The sequence below is a fragment of the Rhinatrema bivittatum genome, chromosome 1, assembly GCF_901001135.1.
Source record: "Rhinatrema bivittatum chromosome 1, aRhiBiv1.1, whole genome shotgun sequence".
NCBI classification, from domain to species: domain Eukaryota; kingdom Metazoa; phylum Chordata; class Amphibia; order Gymnophiona; family Rhinatrematidae; genus Rhinatrema; species Rhinatrema bivittatum.
This window is the reverse complement of record NC_042615.1, coordinates 736,924,230-736,943,480: the sequence shown is the minus strand read 5'-3', so window position 1 is coordinate 736,943,480 and position 19,251 is coordinate 736,924,230. Positions and strand designations below refer to the sequence as shown.

Genomic DNA, 19,251 nt, shown 5'->3' with positions numbered 1-19,251 from the left:
AGTATTTGCTATGAATTTTTTATTTTTATGTTCCTGGGGGTACACGGGACATCTCAAACTCTTTCAAGGGGCACAATAGTAGATGTTAACTGTGCTAGGGTCTTTGCAACATTGTCTGAGAATTAATATATAGTATTTCTCTGATGGTACAGTTATAATCTTGCATCTGTTATCTATACTCTAGACCACGACCAAAACCTCACCTTGAGTTACTAGCTGACCCTCCTATAGTGGGCTCTCTCTCCTTCTCTACTCTGCTCTACTCCACTCTACTCTATTCTATTCTACTCTACTCCACTCCACGCCTCTCCTCTCCTCTCCTCTCTCTGTTCCCCTCCCCAAAAATGCCCAAAATGGAATTTGCAATATTTATCGCATATCACACAGCTTAACGCCAGGAAAAAAGGGGTAGTTATTTCCAGGATTAAAAGTGTGCGATAATGCCCCTCATTTTCATTAATCCCACTCAAACCCCTCCCCAATCCCGTCCCTTTGAATAAATTTGCCAAATTTACATTCACGCTGTGTGCTGTGATAACTATCACGTGCATTATGGTGTTATCATGGTTATTAACACCATAACGTATTTTGATGAATGATCCTATTTATTTATTAACAGACCCTACTCTTTCCATGATTTCTCTCAAATAGTTTTAGTTTATCAAAATCCCAGAATTGCTCACAGAGTCTGTTTTTTGGAAAAAGGCTTGATACTGCCGACTTTGATCACTTGGCAAGCAGGTATATTATCCAGATATTCAGAGGAATCAACCCAGGTATAGTTATTTGGATAAAGTAGGCTTGCTATTTGTGTGGACTAAATTATATACACATATTTTTCTGGATAATGCTCAATATGGTGCTATTAAGTTAAATATGCTAGCCCACCCTAACTATTCCTCCAGCTCCACCCTTTTTTGTTTGAGTCCTCACAGTTAAAGTTCCCCATAAATATTTTGAATATGGATCTCTCTGTTAATAAGTCTCCTAATAAAACAGGATTTTGGGATCCAAGATGGCCGTGGCAGAGCAGTTCGCGTGAGCTCCATATGTTTCTTTCCTTATTGAGCTGCGTTTGCCTGTCTTTAATGCTGGATACTGCTTGAAAACTCAGGGCAAAGGAGATAACTTACCCTGCAGTTTCTTCTGACTGCTCTGTTTCTGGTCCAATGGACACTCACATCGTATGCAGGACCCGATCGGGAGTGTTGTCCTTGGAGGAGGAGACTGGAGAGGCTTTGCTGGCTTCCCCTCCGGACCTGTCAACTTCTCTCTCCCCGATTGTGAGGGTTCCTCCGGCGAACCTGGCTGCCTTCAGGAACCTGGATATGCTGTTGGGAGGGGTAGTTGCCGATGTTGCTGATGCCCCACGATCCCGTACAGGGCCAGACCATTCAGAGAGCAATGAAGGAGATGCCAGTGGAGGCCCCTATGTGGGCTGTTCCGGCTCATCGATGGAGGGAACTATTCAGATCCAGGCTGAAGCTGCCTCCACCCTAGATACAAGACCTTTGTGTAGATTTTCACAGCCTACCCTGGTAAGACCCAATTTAATAATGCTTGATTCTGTATGGGAGGCGATAGAAAATCTTGGAATCTCAATTTTCCTGCAGCTGAATCCTGTTGTGGACAGAATTAATGTAAATGAAACTAGTTAATCTCTTGGAAAAGTCGAGGGACTATCTTCAAAAGGGAATTGGTTAAACAAGAGATACAAGGTTTGAATCCTACCCAGGATTTACCTATAAAAGAAACCAGCTTTTGCATAATAAACTTGAGAATTTGGAAAATGTAAATCGTGGAAAAAATCCCCGTTTTATAAATTTTCCTAAAATCCCACACACGTCTGCTAAAGATATGTTTAGGAAATATGGAAATTCTGAAGGTTCCAGAGACAGTGATACCTTCATTATCTAAATTGTATTATATACCTCCTTTCAAGAGGCAAGAAAATCAGGCAGGTTCCCAGGGTATGGATTCCCTAATTCCAAACATGGATATATCTCTGCTCCTGGAAACATCGGATAGTGCTCTTGTGGAAGCGGCCATGATGGTGGTCACCTTTGCCTTTGGGTCCTGAGATTATTCTTCAGGCATCGTTCTGAGCCTTTTCTTCACTTTAAAATTAGGGTTTACCCTGATGTTTCCAGACTAACACAGAAGAGGAGGCAACAATTTTTATTGACGCGACCCAGAGTTACACAGATTTTTTGTCCTGAAATATAAGTATCTTCTAAGATATAAGGATCTTTCCTATGTATTTCCTACTCCTTTTCAATTAGCCTTTTTTCTTAGTGATAAACCGATCTTGCAGCCTGGGGGTGGGTGGCAGGAGTTAGCTCAGCCTGTTCCTCCTTTAGATGGATGAAGACCCTTAAATTGAACAGCCCGCTATATTAGCATTGCTTTTTCTTTTTCCTTATTCCCTCTTTGGGGGTTTCTTTGAAATTATGATATTGAATCCCCTATTGTGGACTTATGGAATTGAAGAATGATTGTATTCCTCATGTTTCTATTGTTATTTGTATGCTTTTCTTTTTCTGTCCAAGATTGTTTTCTTGAAAATTTCATACATTAAATAATAATAATAATAATAACACAAAACAGGAATTTCAAATTCTCTGTGTTGCTTTTTAGTTTCCAGTTAATATTTTCTTAGTTTACTATTTATGATAAATATTATCAGCATTATTGCTAGACAGTGAGAATGGACTAGACTGTTGCATTTGTCTACTGTGTTTTCCTGAGTTGATCAGGAAAATAGGATAATCATTGTCCAGTGATTTCAATTAATTGTCTCATATATGCCAAGGAAAGCATACTTATTTGTGGGTTAATCTGACAAATTATGGGCCCGATTAGCTAAGACATTTTTTCCATTCAGTGTCTGAGTGGAAAATGCTTAGGGGCAGATTTTAAAAGCCCAGCGCGCGTAAATCCAGCCGGATTTATGCGCGCTTATGTTGCATAGGCCACCGACGCACGCAAAGCCCCGGGATGAGCGTAAGTCCCGGGGCTTTGCTTGGGGGGCGTGTCGGGGGCATGTCGGGGGCGGCGCGGCATTCGGGGGCGTTCCGGGGGCATGGCCGAGGCCTCCAAACCAGCCTATGTGCCGGGGAATGGCGCGCCGGCAGCCCGCAGGCACGCGCAAGGTAGGGGGGGATTTAGTTAGGGCTGGGGGGTGGGTTAGGTAGGGGAAGGGAGGGGAAGGTAGGGGGGCCAGAAAAAAAAGTTACCTCCGAGGCCGCTCCGATTTCGGAGCGCCTTGGAGGGAACGGAGGCAGGCTGCTCGGCTCGGCGCGTGCAGGTTGCACAATTGTGCACCCCCCTGCGCGCGCCCACCCTGGATTTTATAACAATAATTTAAACATTTTCTCAAGACCATACGCCAATAAGAGTGAACAGACTTTTTATATGCTGGACTGCAGAAGAGGGGCAGATTTTAAAACCTGCGCGCGGGCGCAGATTTGTTCGTGCAACCCGACGCGAAGAAATCTATGCCAGATTTTATAACATGAGCGCGCAGCCGCGCGCATATTATAAAATCCAGGGTCGGCGTGCGCAAGGGGGTGCACAATTGTGTAACTTGCGCGTGCCGAGCCGCTCAGCCTGCCTCCATTTCCTCCGAGGCCGCTCCGAAATCGGAGCGGCCTCGGAGGGAACTTTCCTTCCGCCCCCCCTACCTTCCCCTCCCTTCCCCTCCCTAACCCCCCCAGCCCTACCTAGAACCCCCCCATACCTTTGTTGAAGAAGAGGTAGGTGTAACTTACGTGCGCTGGCCGATGGCCGGCCCGCGATCCTGGGCACAGCGGCAAATGGCCGCTGTGTCTGGAAGGTCAGGCCTCGCCCCCGCCCTGCCCCGGACTGCCCACTCCCCGCCCCTTTTTGCAAGCCCCGGGACATAAGCGCGTCCCGGGGCTTGCGTGCGCCGCCGAGTCTATGCAAGATAAGCTCGGTGCGCGCAGGGGCAACTTTTCAGGGTTACGCGCGTATCGTATGCGCGTAACCCTTTGAAAATCTGCCCCTTGATGTTCTAATTCGAGAAAATAGTCTTAGAGAATGTCTTCACAGCTATTCAACCCAGTCAAATAGGGTTTCCATCTGGATTTCTGATTGCATTTCTTATTGTTATACTCGGGGCAACAACTTCAATGCAAGGTGAAAACCCATCAAGTCAGGGCTATGGCAACTTCCTTATCCCATTTTCACTCTGCGTCCATAGAAGATATTTACAAAGATGGCACCTGGTCTTCTGTCCACACATTCACTAATCATTACTGCCTTGATAATGCTTCATGTCAAGACAGCAGTTTTGGCCAAGCAGATCTCAAAAGCTTGTTTAAATCCTTCAACTTTCTTGCCAACCAAACATAGGTTGCATGATATTCACTAATTAGTAAGAACATAATAAATATTGGGAGGGTGCACTTGTGTGGTTGTTTACTGTCCTACTTGTCCATGGAGAATGCAAAGTTGCATTTCTATAACAGGTATTCTCCATGGACAGCAGGATATGATTAATTTGCTTCTGGGATGGAGAATTTTTGTGGTGGTGTCTATGTAGGAATATCCTTGCATTCTCGGGAAAACTACCTTGAGTTTTCTAAGCTCTGGGAGAGCTGTTCCTCCTTAACTCCATCTAATGATGTCACCCAATTATGTGGCTGAGTTGTCTTGCTGTCCATAGAGAACACTTGTTACAGGTAAGCAACTGTGCTTTAAGAGAAGTGTATGAATTGTGTTCTCTTTAATTAAGCTGTGTTAGACCTACCCACAGAAATATCAAACCTGTGTATATATAACGTTTTGGAGGAAAAGTTGACTTGGTGGCAACAGTGACATATTGTACGGCAAGCATCATGGTATGAAAAACATTAATATTTTTGTAGTTCTAGGCATGTGGTGTTAAGTCTGGAGACTATCGGCTATAAACATTCATATTAATATAATAGATGATGGAAATTAAAAAAAACCAGTTAGGCCATCCCTGCCTACTTATTTCTCACCACATGTTAAAGTCATTCAGTTTTAGTAAACTGGTATAACCTACTTTGATATAAATCAATAGTTTGTTTTAGGATAGTACTATTTAGATTTATGTTTTACATATAATCCTACATAGAGTAACAACTTTTCTCTTTTTTAGGGAATATGGAGCAATTGATGATGTTGATATTGATCTGCATATTGATGTTAGCTTTCTTGATGTAAGTAATATGATTGTTTAATAAACTTTTAAGCTTTTTAAATAATGTACAGAGCAAAGTGCTTATAAATGCTGTATGAAATGTTCCATTTGTACTTTGTGAGATGTCAATATTATAATTGCTGTTGAACGTATTCAGCTTTCTGAAATTTGGCAAAATCCCCAGGAATTGAAATTGGACCTTATATTGTAGAACTGTAATTATCACTAGAGCTAATTTCTGACAAATAAACTTGCAATAGTCATTTTTGTGCATATTTTGCATATTTCACTTGTTTGCATTTACTGTGCAGACTGTACAAAGCCTCAGAACTCATCTAGTTTAAAGGAGAACTGCCTTTTATAGAGGTTAGACTCATCCTAATTGTCAGAGAATATTTAGTTATTTATTTAAAAGTGATTATATACCACCTTTACAACACATGTTGATCAAAACAGTTTACAACTGCTAATATACATAATTAAAATAACATAAAATTGACACACTATAAAACAAAAAAATTAAAGGAAAAGGGCTTACAAACTTGGTCTAGTGCCATAAGAATCTGGTGGTAGAGATGTATGTATAAATCTGTGCTATCCGATTAAAGCTGTTTTTCATAATTCTAAGATTTTTTTACATTTGATTGAATTATACAGTCTAACTCATATAGGGCCTCATTTTCCAATATCGCTAATAAGCATGTGTATCACGAGTTGCACTATCACCTATGTGAAAGGCTGTTATCGCAATTTGCACTATTAGCCCAATTTGGGCTACATTGCTGGTATATCGTGGTTCACGATGTCTCGTGACAGGCCTGTTTCAGAGAGAGAGAGAGAGAGAGAGCTTTTGTTACTTGCTCAGTCTTCTGAAAGATACAATGCTAGAGCAAAGAGTACTAGTAGTGGGATATTTGCTGCTTCAGCCTATACAACAACAACAACAGGCAAGGGATAATCCAACGCCTCCTAGGGAAGTACCCACACTGGACCCAGAGCTGCAAGCCCAGTGGAGCACACTGGCCCACATCAGGTCTTGCCATGCAGGAGGGCACTGAGGGAGCACATTTGTTATCCATACAACACATTGTTGGGGATGCCAGAGAACCACGTAGTTATGAGGTATTGCCTGAGCTCTCAGGCTATCAGGGAATTATATTAAGAACTAAGAGGGGATCTGGATCTGGTCACAGAAAGGTCCTGCGCTATACCAGGCCTCACCAAACTACTGTGTGCCCTGGATTTTATGTCATCTGGCTCCTTCTAAACAGCAGTCGGGGTCATTGGGAGAATGTCCCAAAGTCTTTTTCCCACTGTCTGGGCCAGGCATAACAGCTGTACCTAGCCACATTAATCAGACTTGAAGAGAGACTTTTATGCCATTGCCACCTTCAAATAGTCTGAGAGCTATTGACTGCACTCACATAGCCATCATCTCAGCCCATGGCAGGGAGGAGATCTACTGCAACAGAAAGCTCTTCCACTCCATCAAATAGTGCAAATAGTGCAAGAGGTCAGTGACGCTTGACTGTGCATCCTGAACATGGTCACCAGGTACCCAAGAGCTGTGCATGATATACTTAGGAAATCTGCCCTGTTTGAAGACCGCCTCCATGGAGACGGTTGGCTCATAAGTAAGATCAGGGTTTCTTTCTGTAGTCCCTCTCCAGCTAGGTGTTTACAGCAAACGGCAGTGACAAGGGGGGCTGACAGAAATATGACTGCATTGGTTACATGACAAGTTGATTGCACAGTTAGGTAAACAAGCCATCCTGCCAGGGCCTAGTTTTTTCTCTCCATGCTATAGAGGCTTACTATTGCTATGTGTTTCTACAAAGCACTTTCTACTAAGGTCAGTGTGTGACCGAGCACTGCAAACTTTCAACTGATCAGCATAAAACAAGGGGCAGTTGAAATCTTCTCTCTTGGAGATGTTGAAAAGTTACTTGTCTACCCAAACCTTTATGGGTGCACAGTGCAGAGACTCCCTGATAGTGCTCTGTCAGCGCTTGGCTAACGGTGCCCATATTGGTATCTTGTCTGCAACGCTTTGTCTCTGACAACCAGGATGTCAGCCATAGTTTGTCTTCACCATCACAGGGGTATATGGATTCAGTGGAAGCTGTGGAAGTAGCCTTTTCGGACAATCCTTTTCAATGTGTCTGACAAACATGCATCTCTGGAGGACATGCTGAACAGCCAGGGACATGAACAGTCATACCACAAGGTTTTCTAGTGGCAGCTGTGATGTACAACTTTAGTGTTACAGGCGTGCTAGAACCGGGTAGAGATTGCTTGCTTTTGAGTGACATGTACACATTTTGTATGTACCCCAGAATCATGTTTCCAATCATGAAGATCGGACACAACATAACAAAGTGCAATAGCATACATATATAAGCGGATTTTAAAAGCCCTGTGTATCTTGCTCCATCATGCGCCACACAGATTTTAAGAGGCGCCCGAGTAAACACATATTTCCTGGTACACCCACAAATCAGGAAATAAAAAAGGTGCGGTGCATGGTCAGAGTCTGGGTGGGGCATGGGTAGGACATGGGCATTCCAGGTCTGTAATCTGAAATATGCATGTATTTATGCACACAAGTGTGCGCTGGGGTCCTCTATTGTATAACTTTACTTCTGCTATGGATGGCATGTAAATTTTAAAATAAAAAAAAGTCAAAGCTAGTCAGCAGGATTTGAAGAGTCGGGACTAATAGGATAAAAGGGAGAAAGGTTAATTAGGGGGGTTAGGAAGTCCTAGCCTTTTTCTGGGTGAACTGAGAATGGACTGGGGAAACTGGTAATTAAGTCAACATGCGTATCTAATAAAATCCTCCACTTAAGCGATAGAGCTGGCATTTGCATGCACAAGCATACATCCACACAAAATTGTGTGCACAAGTACACGCATACAGATGATTTTATATTATATGTGCATATACGCACACATGGTATAAAATGGTCACGTCCATTCATGCGAGCCAGCATACACGCGTCCATGAGTGCCCATGCAGCTGTTTAAAAGTTACCGTCATAGTGTTCCCGTAAAACGCCACATGGACTAAGGGTTTAGAACTAGTTTTTTATGCCTCATATCTAGTTAGAGCATGGCTTGTAGTGCTGTGGGTTGGCAGTGAGATAAGTCACGGGGAAGTGAGTGATGAGGCCGTTCTCTCTTTGGCACAGGAGATTCTGGCTGTGGTTGCAGGACCTGGCTTCTCATGCCCATTGCTCTTCCAAACATGCAAACAGAGAGGAGGTACAAGAGGCCTTATGTTCTATCCACTGTGTCATAGAATGCACCTTTGGACTTCTCAAAAGTAGATTTTGCTGTTTAGACAAAATGGGGGAGGGGAGCTTTAATGTATGCCTCACCCAGAGTCGTTGACATAGTGCTGCTCTGCTGTGTATTCTGCAATCTGGCTCTATGGTATGGCACCCCAGTAGACATTGTTCCAGATCTACCTGAGTATCCCCGTGTTCCCCTGAAGAAGCCGAAGAGAACACACAGACTGGCAGCTAGCTTTGGCAAAGTGTTATATAATGCTACTTTGCCTGATAGTCATCATCTAGTCCTTCCCCTTCCATGGAAGAGAGCCCAGCAGAGTGGCTTGTGCTGGTCTCATCTCTATCTTTCTTTTGCTCACAGGTCCTCTGTCTGGGTCAGTGTGTAACAGAAACCACTTATGCCTAGTTAGCAACATCATGATAATGGAGCAGTAGGTGCAATAGACAGTAGTAGACAAAGAAGACACAAAATAAACCTAACACCAAAGAGATACGGCTGTCCTAATATATGCAGGTTGTAGGAACATATCGACAAATTTGGCCAATGGTTCCAGGATGGAACCATTGGCAGAAACGATGGGTCGGCATGGGGATCTCTGTAAAGTTTTATGGATTTTGGGGACTCCATAAATCACTGGTGTACGAGGAAAAGAGACGTTTAAGTAATTGTATTCTTTAATTTATTTTATTTATTTACGATTTTTATATACCGATGTTCATTTCAAAAAGAGATATCACATCGGTTTACAATAAGGTACAATAGGCAATTCACTATCCCCTAAAAGGGCTTACAATCTAAAATTTTTGTACCTGAGGCTACGAGATTACAAAAATAAAATCATCAAAATCAAAGTTCTTAACAATTAAGCAAAAGGTATAACAAGGAGCATATTAAACAAATAACACAAAGGGTGCACAAAGGGGAGTGCCCCTTTGTCGCACCCCTTCGGCGCGCGGCACCTGCTGGCTTGGCGCCTTTCAAACTGCCCGGATCCGTTTGCGATGATGTCAGGGGAGGGGGCAGATCTCAGAATCATGGCTTTCCCCACAGAAATCTCTCCTCAGTTTCAAAGGCAGTTTTTTCAATTTTTTTTTTGTCTTTTTACCTTGGATGTTAGCTGTTACAAGGTGATCAGCACTGGTGGGTAGCCCTCCCCATCACAAGCGCCTGCTGGCTTGGCGCCTTTCAAACTTCCCGGATCCGTTTGTGATGATGTCAGGGGAGGGGGCGGGTCTCAGAATCATGGCTTTCCCCACAGAAATCTCTCCTCAGTTTCAAAGGCAGTTTTTTCAAATTTTTTTTTGTCTTTTTACCTTGGATGTTAGCTGTTACAAGGTGATCAGCACTGGTGGGTAGCCCTCCCCATCACAAGTGCCTGCTGGCTTGGCGCCTTTCAAACTGCCCAGATCAGTTTGCAATGATGTCAGGGGAGGGGGAGGGTCTCAGAATCATGGCTTTCCCCACAGAAATCTCTTCTCAGTTTTAATGGTTAGAAAGTCTTTTATTTGTGCGTCTTGAAGAAATTTTTGAATCTTCAAATGTAGTTCTGAAGTAGGTTCGGATTGCAAAGGCTTGTAATATGTTTGGTCCCCTAGTTGACAGAGGATCTCCGTGCGATAATCACTGCAATTCATAATGACTGTAGCTCCCCCTTTATCTGCCGGCTTGATAACAATCTCTGTGTTTTTCGCTAATGATTTCAATGCTTGGTTTTCTGCTGTAGATAGATTGTAAAACGTGTGGTATGGTCTAGACTCAATCTAGGCAACTTCCTGTAAGACCAATGTCTGGAAGGCTTTAATCTGTTCATCAACAATCTCCGGAGGAATCCAATGAGACTTCAATTTCACAATTTATGTATCTTGGGGAGCTTCAGGAAAATGTGGAAAAAAAGTGTTTGATCATTAAAAGCCAAAAAACCCTATATAATGATATGCAACATGCAAATGAATTATGTTTATTAGTGGGAAGAAAAGATAGCCCACGATTTAAAAACTCGTTCTTCATTTGCCGTCAGATTGTGACTGGACAGGTTAATTATCGATGACTGCTTATGTTTTGAGAGCTAGTGAAGGGTTTGTGCCATTGGGATTCCTCTTCGTTGGCTGCTTGCTGATTTGTTTTTCTGCCATGGGATCGAGGTGGACGGGAGGAATAATGACATCTGTCTAAAAAAGATTGCCGTTGTGGACGAGGGTCTTGTTGTTTATCAGATCCGCTTGACGAGTCGTCTGATGTGGCAAATGTCACTTTTTTAGGTTTGGGAGTGCTGTCTTCTTTTTTATTAAGCCACGTGTATACACACTGGCATTAGCATAATCTGTCTTATCTCTTTTAAATGTAGCTATTTTGTTCCATTTAATATCTGCTTTGAATTTATCAATGGATTGTTGTAAATCTTCCATAGAATTTTGAACAATTTCGATCTCTGTGTTGGCTTTGTATTCATCCTCAATAACCACTATTTCGGCTTTTATTTCTTCTGTGCCAACTTTGGTATATTCAATGATAAGAAGCATGAGGTCCAGGGAGCATTTGTTTAAAATTGCTGCCCATTTAGAGTGAAAATTGCGTCTTTCTGTAAACATAAGAGGTGCCTTATTAATACGTAAGCCGCGGGGTATAATTTGTTGCTTGACGTATTTAATCATGGTGATATCATGTAGTTCTGCTCTGGTGTTTCTTTTATGAAGATTGACTAAATCTGCTAATAAATCAGATGATGGCGCTATTATTGTGGAATTTGAGAATAATGATGCTTCTTGTGCTATGAGCACAACGTGTTCGGTAGAGGCGGCCATGTTAACTTGGGATAATTAGTGAAACAATCAAAATAAATACCCAAAGATAGCAAGAAAAATCGAACTGAACAAGTTGATATAAATTCTGCTATTATATGAAGCTCTTATCCAATCTCTTAATAAAGGTATAATGCGACCATCATATAATGTCACAGTGTGCTTGCGGCTTATATGTGAACATGGGGAGAACAAAATATGGAGAATGCCAAAAATGGGAAACGACGTTGGAAAACCCACGGCCATTTTGTTAAGATGCCAAATATGGAAAATTATGTTAGTAAGCCTGCGGCCATTTTTTAAAAAGGCAAATATGGGAAATGACGTTGGTGTGCCAGCAGCCATTTTTAAAAGGCTTCTCATATGAAGGAATACCATTCCACTTTACTATAAGTGACCACCCCAATGAACTGATAGCTGTATATATAATGAGTGCTATACATGGCGACCCTCCATATGCTACAATAAGTGCCTCCCTTCCAAATTGCTGACCGCTGTGCAGGTATACTATTTTAGACTTGTCCAGACTACCTAGACTTACTTCTATTCTGAGAATTATACCCAAGTGCCAACCAGGGAGGATACAAGAGTTATGACAACACTTGGGAAATTTCAAACAACATTCATGGCAGATAAAGACTAAAAGGCCTATCTATTCTAATCAAATAAGCTTTAGAAGCATTGTCATTCAGAATTTTCATGTATGCCTCGCACACAGCCTGAATATTCAAGGAGTAGAAGTACTATTGTAGTATGCCACTTCTTTATTAGATGGAAAGTCGAGAGAAACATGGGTGTAGTCAGTTACCCCATCACATTTAGCATACCAGTGTATCAAAAAAAGCATGTTTCATCTCTTAAACTTGTGCCTTCTAGTAGTCCCTGACCTGTTCCAATGTGGTACTTGGTTGAAATGTCTGGGAAAGGATGACTGGTCCATTCCGCTACTTATACCCACTGTATTTTAGAACTGATTAGAAATTGTAAGTCACTGAGTAGCTTTACCAATCCAGGTATGGCATACCCACAAGCTGTGAAAGGATCAATATCACTCCAAATAAGAACAAAATCGCCCTAGAGCTCAACCTGTATCTGCGTACCACATCCGTCTCTGATAATCCCTGCAGTGTTGTCCTTGTTCAAAATGTATGCTACGTACAGGACCTCCTGATGATTGTTTGAGCCAGGTGATCAATCCTTTTTCTTCCTCCTTTCTTCTTCATTGCCTCATCTTCATCTTCACTTTCTCTTTCTTCCCTAGTTCTAATTCTAGCCCCAACACAAGAAAGGTAGGTGAGCAACATGAAGAATCACAAGTAAATCATTTTGGTACAACAGAGAAGCTGACATAACAACCCACACTAACACTAGCCATCAGAAATGTGAGTTAACTTTACTACACATGTGATCAGGAGTTAAAAAACTTGTGTTAAGCCATCAGGGCTTTAACACACTTCCCTGCACTGGCAGGCCGAAAACAGTACAGTGCGCTTGGTCGAGCACACTGTTTAATCACCTGTTTGGACATGCGTTTTCGATGTGCTACTATTACCTCTTATACTGTAAGGGGTAACAGCGCGTGGAAAATGTGCTACCAAACCCCCAAAATTAATAGCGCTCATCACATGCAGAAGCATGTTGATGAGCCTATAAGTTATTCGCCTGGAATACTGAAAGTAAAATATGCGGCCAACTGCTTTTCTGTACACCCTCCGACTTAATATCATAGCGATATTAAGTCGAAGGCACCAAAAATGGACGCCAGTTTTGCTGGCGTCCATTTTCCGAACCCGTGGCTGTCAGCGGGTTCGATAACCGATGCCAGTAAAATTGTGTCGGTTGTCGGACCCGCTGACAGCCTCCTTATTAGCGCGCGGCCTTCTTTGAATACAAAATTGCGCGATTAGGAGAAGTGCCTGGGCGTGCATCGGGAGAGCGGGCGCTCGACTCGGAGCGCTGGCTCTCCCACACCTCTTAGTGCATCGGCCTGTGGGAGTAATAGCGAATTCCTTCACTAACATTGGATTTACATGCAAGTGTACTAAAATGTGCATACACATTTTGATTTGCAAAACTCCTTGTTAAATGAGGGATAAAGTTGTGCCCACAGTTTTGCCATGTTGGTGCTATAGATCTACCTTCTTCATAGGGATCTGTTGTCATAATCAGGCTGGCCTCAGCCAGAATATTCAGAAACTAGCTCCTCTCTGGATCTTTTCTCCTGTTTCATATTCATTAATAACTCTGTGGGGTTCCTTCAGCTTATTACACAGACTCAACCTAATGTACTACAAACTGCCTGATTTTATTGATTAATATTGCTTCTCTCTGTTCTTCCTGTTCATTATGTATTGATTTCCTTACATATAAGCCCTTTTTTTAGTTATACACTTGCTTAATGATCCCTGTTTTTAGTCCCTAACCTATTAAACTTTTTATTTGTCTTATTTTTCCCTCCTTCCTCCTCTTTGTCTTGGGTAGTAAACTTTTATAATTTAAACCAGATTTATTAAGTAGTAATTTGCATTAGTTTCTAAATTATGTTTCTCATAGAGTTAAATTAGGCATTTGGTTTATGACAACCATTTATATTGCAGTTTAAAACCCATCCTGGCATATAATGTCATTGGTACACTGTGTTTTGAATTTGTAGTCTCTAACCATATTTGTGTGGTTGAACAGCTTCCAATTTTACTTAATAAGAGTCATATGACAGCAAGTTACTATATTATAGAAAACAATTTGATTTACAATTTTAATCTTTAATTTAATAATTTTATTTTTTTTTTATTTCAGGTATAGAAAGCTAGGCAAGTCCAAAAGAGACTAAATAGGACTTTAATAAAAGAGACTAAATTGCAAGATGGATACTGGGTACAGCAGATTAAGATGGAAGAGGAAAGGGTTGATTGAAAACTATAGGATTATATTTAGAAAGGTTCCAAACTAATAAATGTATTGGGTATTTCAGGATTATTTTAGCAAGATAAAGCACTCTTGGACTGCAAAAGTGATAGCAATTGGGCAGCAATACTCTCAGCCTACAGCTTGGAGCATTATGAGGTCAATATTCAAAGCCATTTAGTTGGATGACTCACAAGTTATTTGGCTAAATGGAAACATTTTGAAAATTTGGCCATTTGGCTAAATTATAACTGGGTAAGTCCTTATCTAGCTATAATTTAGCTGGATATAAAGAGGCATTCTGGGAGCTTTCCAGAACAGGCCAAATATATCTTGCTAACATAGCTGATTTTCAATTGTAGCAGTCTAACAGGGTCATTTATCAAATTGCGTTATGGCGTTATCGCAGGCATTAGGGCCCTAATGCCGGTGATAACACCATATTGATGCGATAAATAACGCATCGCAAGATGCATATGCAAATTTTTAAAATTTAGTCAAAATGAAGGAGTTTGGGCGGAGTTTATGAAAATGAGGGGTATTTAACATTGCGTGAGATAGCGTAACGCAAGCTATTGCACGATTTAATGCTGGAATTAACTACACCCTTTTTTGGGGGCGTTATGCTGTGTGTTGTGCCTGAAATGAGATTTGCGATAAATATCGCAAATCCTGTTTCGGGCAAGGAGGGAGTGGAGAAGAAAAAGAAAGAAAGAAAGAGAGAGCAAGTGAGAAACTGGGGAGGCACACATTAGGCAATTTTTTTATACCACTGTAAGATGGGCCATTCTGAACGCAGGGTGATGTTTTGGTGGTGGCCTAGGTTTTGCGGGGAAGTTTTACATGTACAGTCAGAAGTACGAACAGCTCAGTAGATATCAGTGAAGATTTTATGTGATTTGGAGTATTGAAAGGTACACAAAGATGAGATTTGTACAAAGTATTCTTGACCTAGCTTGATGCACTCTCGACCTAGCTGCTATCAAGCTAGGTCGAGAGTGCAATGTATTTATCTCATCTTTGTGGACCTATCATCACTCCCAATCACACAAAATCTTCATTAATATCTACTGTGCTGTTCATACCTCTGACTGTACATGAAAAAATTCCCCCACCCCCACAAACCTAGGCCACCACCAAAACCTCACCCCGAGTTACTATTTGGCTGTCTCACAGTGATATAAATAGTTTACTCATAAAGAGTCTCTCTCTCTCTTGCCCAAAATGCCGAAATTTATAGCAAAATGATGAATGTAAGTTAACCAGATAACTTTAGACCAGTAGAGGCTTGTTCTAGTTTCAGCTTAAACCCCATAGGAGCAGGGGGAGACTGCCAGACAAAAATAACTCCAAATTGCTGACAATACATAGTTATAAATATGTTGGAGTAGTCAAATCAGATTACTACAGATTTTTTGTTTTGTATTGTTTCTCATTAGGAAGAAATTGCTGTTGCTTGGGATGTAATCCGCACAGAGCCTATAATAGTGCGCCTGCACTGTTCCCTTACACAATATCTAAATGGCCCAGGTGAGATTTTAATTATTTTTCTTTGTTTGCCACAAACTTGATGTTTCCTGTAAATGTGTATTCCCATAGTTACTGCAACATTGTTCCTCATTTGGTAACAAGAAAATTAGTAGCCATATGGCACAGTATAGCTGTTTAAAGATGAAATTCAGGGCTTCCTAACACAATGTGTTGTTGGTAATTTAGAATGATTGGTTAATGAATTACTGTCAAGGCTGGTAAAGAAAAAGGCCGTATGTTGTTTGCTGTACATCCTTTTTGTGATGTTTGATGTTTTATTTTATCTAAATTTGATAGAGTTGAAGAGTTGTTGTCATACTGAAGAGACAGACATTTGTTTTTCCGTCGATAAACAGGGCTGAATTAGCCATAACATGTGAGTGACACCAAATGGACCTCTTTCTCATAGCTAGTAGAGCTTTTGGTCTACTGAATATGTGTGAAAATTCCTGCTCGGGCATTGTTTCTTGAGTGCTCTCAGTCTTTTTTCATTCAAGTACTAGCACAGACATGCACTTATTCTCTATCTCTCTCTTTGTTTTTTTCTTTAAACATTTATAAAACTTTATCTTTAAGGTTGCTTCACTGCCTCAGCAGCCCCCAAACAGTACTTTTCAGTATTACCTTTAAAAAAAAGAAAATTTTTTTTATCTGAATGTCTTCCAAGAAAAAAGCCACAGTAAGTAGGTTTAAAGACTTTGTGTTTGGCAGAAAAATGTCCATCTCGTAAACGCTACAGTAAGGCCTCTTTCTAAAGCACAGCTTTGTCCACTTCACTGATAGAGCACCAGTTCTTCTAAAATATCTTTCCCATGGATAAAACAGGCTGAATCTTCAGGGTCAAGTAAACATAGCCACCATGTGTCGAAGAAAAAGAGGCATCACTTCACAGAACAACCATAGCATTGAGCATCGAAGAAGACATTCTCTAGTGCACTAGCACATTGGCACACAGTGGTTCGGTACTTTTGATGCACATTAGTGTCATTGAAACACAATGCTCCATTGGCATCATTGATGCACAGAACTTCATTGGCGCCATCCAAGCACAAAATTACATCAGCACCATCAAAGCATAAGTCAACATCGCCATTGATGCAAAAGTCACTGGTTCCATTGAAACACAAGTCTTTGACACATTGAGCCCATTAAACCATTGGAAGCTTCACTGTATTATACTGCAAATCTTCCAATGCAATTATATGCTGGTCAGGGCAAGCTCTTCACTAGAACAGAAGGAGATATGATTTCTTTTCCATCACAGATTACTAGAGCCCTCTCACCAATGAAATTGCTTTCACAAGGTTTGTGTTTAGAAACACCAGATCTTATTTGCACTCCGGTGTCTCTTATTTCCAATTGGCCACCAGTACAAATTCTATAAAGCACAGAGCATATGCAATATTCAATTTTAGTATCACAAGATGTTCCACCAGGTCAAAAGCCACGTCAGCCACTTGATCAAGTAGCAGAGTTGGTGAAGGATTTCTTTGCCTCATTAATGACTAAGAATAGAAAAGGTACCATTTAGTCATTCCTGTCCAGGATGTCATCTTTACTTCCATGAGAAGGAGTCCCAGAATCCCCAATGCATGGGGATTCTCTACTGGAACCCCTGCCAGGGGCTTCTAGCCCATGGCATTTGCACACAGTGACTCTAGCTACATCAAGGATACACACTAGGAATTCTCTTCTCTTAGAAGACTGAGGATCCCTCCTCAATCGCCAGCTTCATCATTGAAGTCCTGGATCAGTGTTCCTTGACCTCTAGGCTCTGAAGAGGAATTGACGAGAATCTTCTCCCACCCCCATCCAGAACCCTTGTCTCCTCCAGGACACTTGTCTCCTACTCCAGGTTTCTGGACAAATTAGGAAAAGCTCTTGGAGTGACTATATGTAAGGGCAGTGACCCTCATGTAAACATTTTGGGTTTCCTTCAGAGAATAACCTCTTCAGAGATAAACTGGGAGAAACAGTGACTCAGATTAAAGAACATGTCATCATAGTACAGTCTTTCTCTATATGACCGGAATAACAGTCCATATTTCGTTTTAAAAAGACCTTGAAGTCGATGTTGAAAGCGCGTTTAGCGCTGGATAGCTGGATAATTAGGACTTATCAGCTATCTAACAGTCTTCTGAAAATCAGCAGTCACTAGATAGCCAGATAAGGCACTTATCCAGCTTTTAGCCTGCCAAATTGTGGGCAGGCAGTAGGCAGATCTGGGTGAGCTACTTATCCACTTAACTTAACCGGATAAGTAGCAATATTGTTCTTATCCAGTTAAGTTAATTGGATAAGTTAGGCTAGCCATAGAGCTGGTCTAACTTACCCAGATTTAACCTTAACCACGGATATTCAGTGGAATAGTTATGCTGCTGAATATCCTTTGTAACTTAGCTGGCAATTTCAATGTTACCGATTGCCATTCCTATTTCAGCAACAACAACAGCTTCAACTCATGCTTGGCAAAGTGAATGCTGTCATCTTGTGCCAAGTTATTGACCACTCTTCAAAACCCAGTAATTATCCTCTCCTGTAGGGGGAGGATCCACCACTGTTTAGAAGTATGGTGCATGATCACCAAAGACTGCTAGCTTCTCAAGATTTTTGAGTCTGAATATCACTTGTGTTTCTCAGGGCTGTCTGTGCTTCTTTACCACTCAGCCTTCAATCTGAATCCATTTCACTGCACGCCTGGAATTGGAGTCTCTCCTTGAACAGCGATCAACAGAACTGGTCCCTCCCCATCTCTTGCGAAGTAGACCCTTGTACTGAGGGGGAGTTGACGCAATCTGCAAGGAGGAGCCCTGCAGGTCTCCACCAGCAGCAGGTGAAGTCAGTTGAGCCCTCGTTTGCCGGGGCCGGCTAGACTTAGGCATGGGTCTCTGGGTGGATTTATCCTACATGGTGCAAGATGGCAAGCCAGGAGCGGGAGAAATCCAACAGTGACAAATCCGAGCAGAAGTTCAGGGCTAGTGGCAAATCAGACGAAGTCGAAGAACCAGGCTGAAGGTCAGGACAGGCGATGGTGATCAGTAGAGATGTGAATCGTGTCCTCGATCGTCTTAACGATCGATTTCGGCTGGGAGGGGGAGGGAATCGTATTGTTGCCGTTTGGGGGGGTAAAATATCGTGAAAAATCGTAAAATCGTGAGCCGGCACATTAAAACCCCCTAAAACCCACCCCCGACCCTTTAAATTAAATCTCCCACCCTCCCGAACCCCCCCCAAATGACTTAAATAACCTGGGTGTACAGCGGCGGTCCGGAACGGCAGCGGTCCGGAACGGGCTCCTGCTATTGAATCTTGTTGTCTTCAGCCGGCGCCATTTTCCAAAATGGCGCCGAAAAATGGCGGCGGCCATAGACCAACACGATTCCACGGCAGGAGGTCCTTCCGGACCCCCGCTGGACTTTTGGCAAGTCTTGTGGGGGTCAGGAGGCCCCCCCCAAGCTGGCCAAAAGTTCCTGGAGGTCCAGCGGGGGTCAGGGAGCAATTTCCCGCCAGCGAATCGTTTTCCGTACGGAAAATGGC

The 19,251-nt window shown here is 42.0% G+C and overlaps 1 protein-coding gene across 2 annotated transcripts in view; it reads left to right on the top strand.

Annotated features, from left to right (window-relative positions):
• PARP8 (poly(ADP-ribose) polymerase family member 8) overlaps nt 1-19,251 on the top strand; it is a 451,712-nt gene that overhangs the window by 175,715 nt on the left and 256,746 nt on the right. For both annotated transcript variants that reach the window (XM_029577668.1, XM_029577676.1), the window contains exons 9-10: nt 5,147-5,207; nt 15,624-15,714. In XM_029577668.1, the coding sequence (XP_029433528.1) occupies nt 5,147-5,207; nt 15,624-15,714 (152 nt within the window). The remainder of the gene's footprint in view (nt 1-5,146; nt 5,208-15,623; nt 15,715-19,251) is intronic.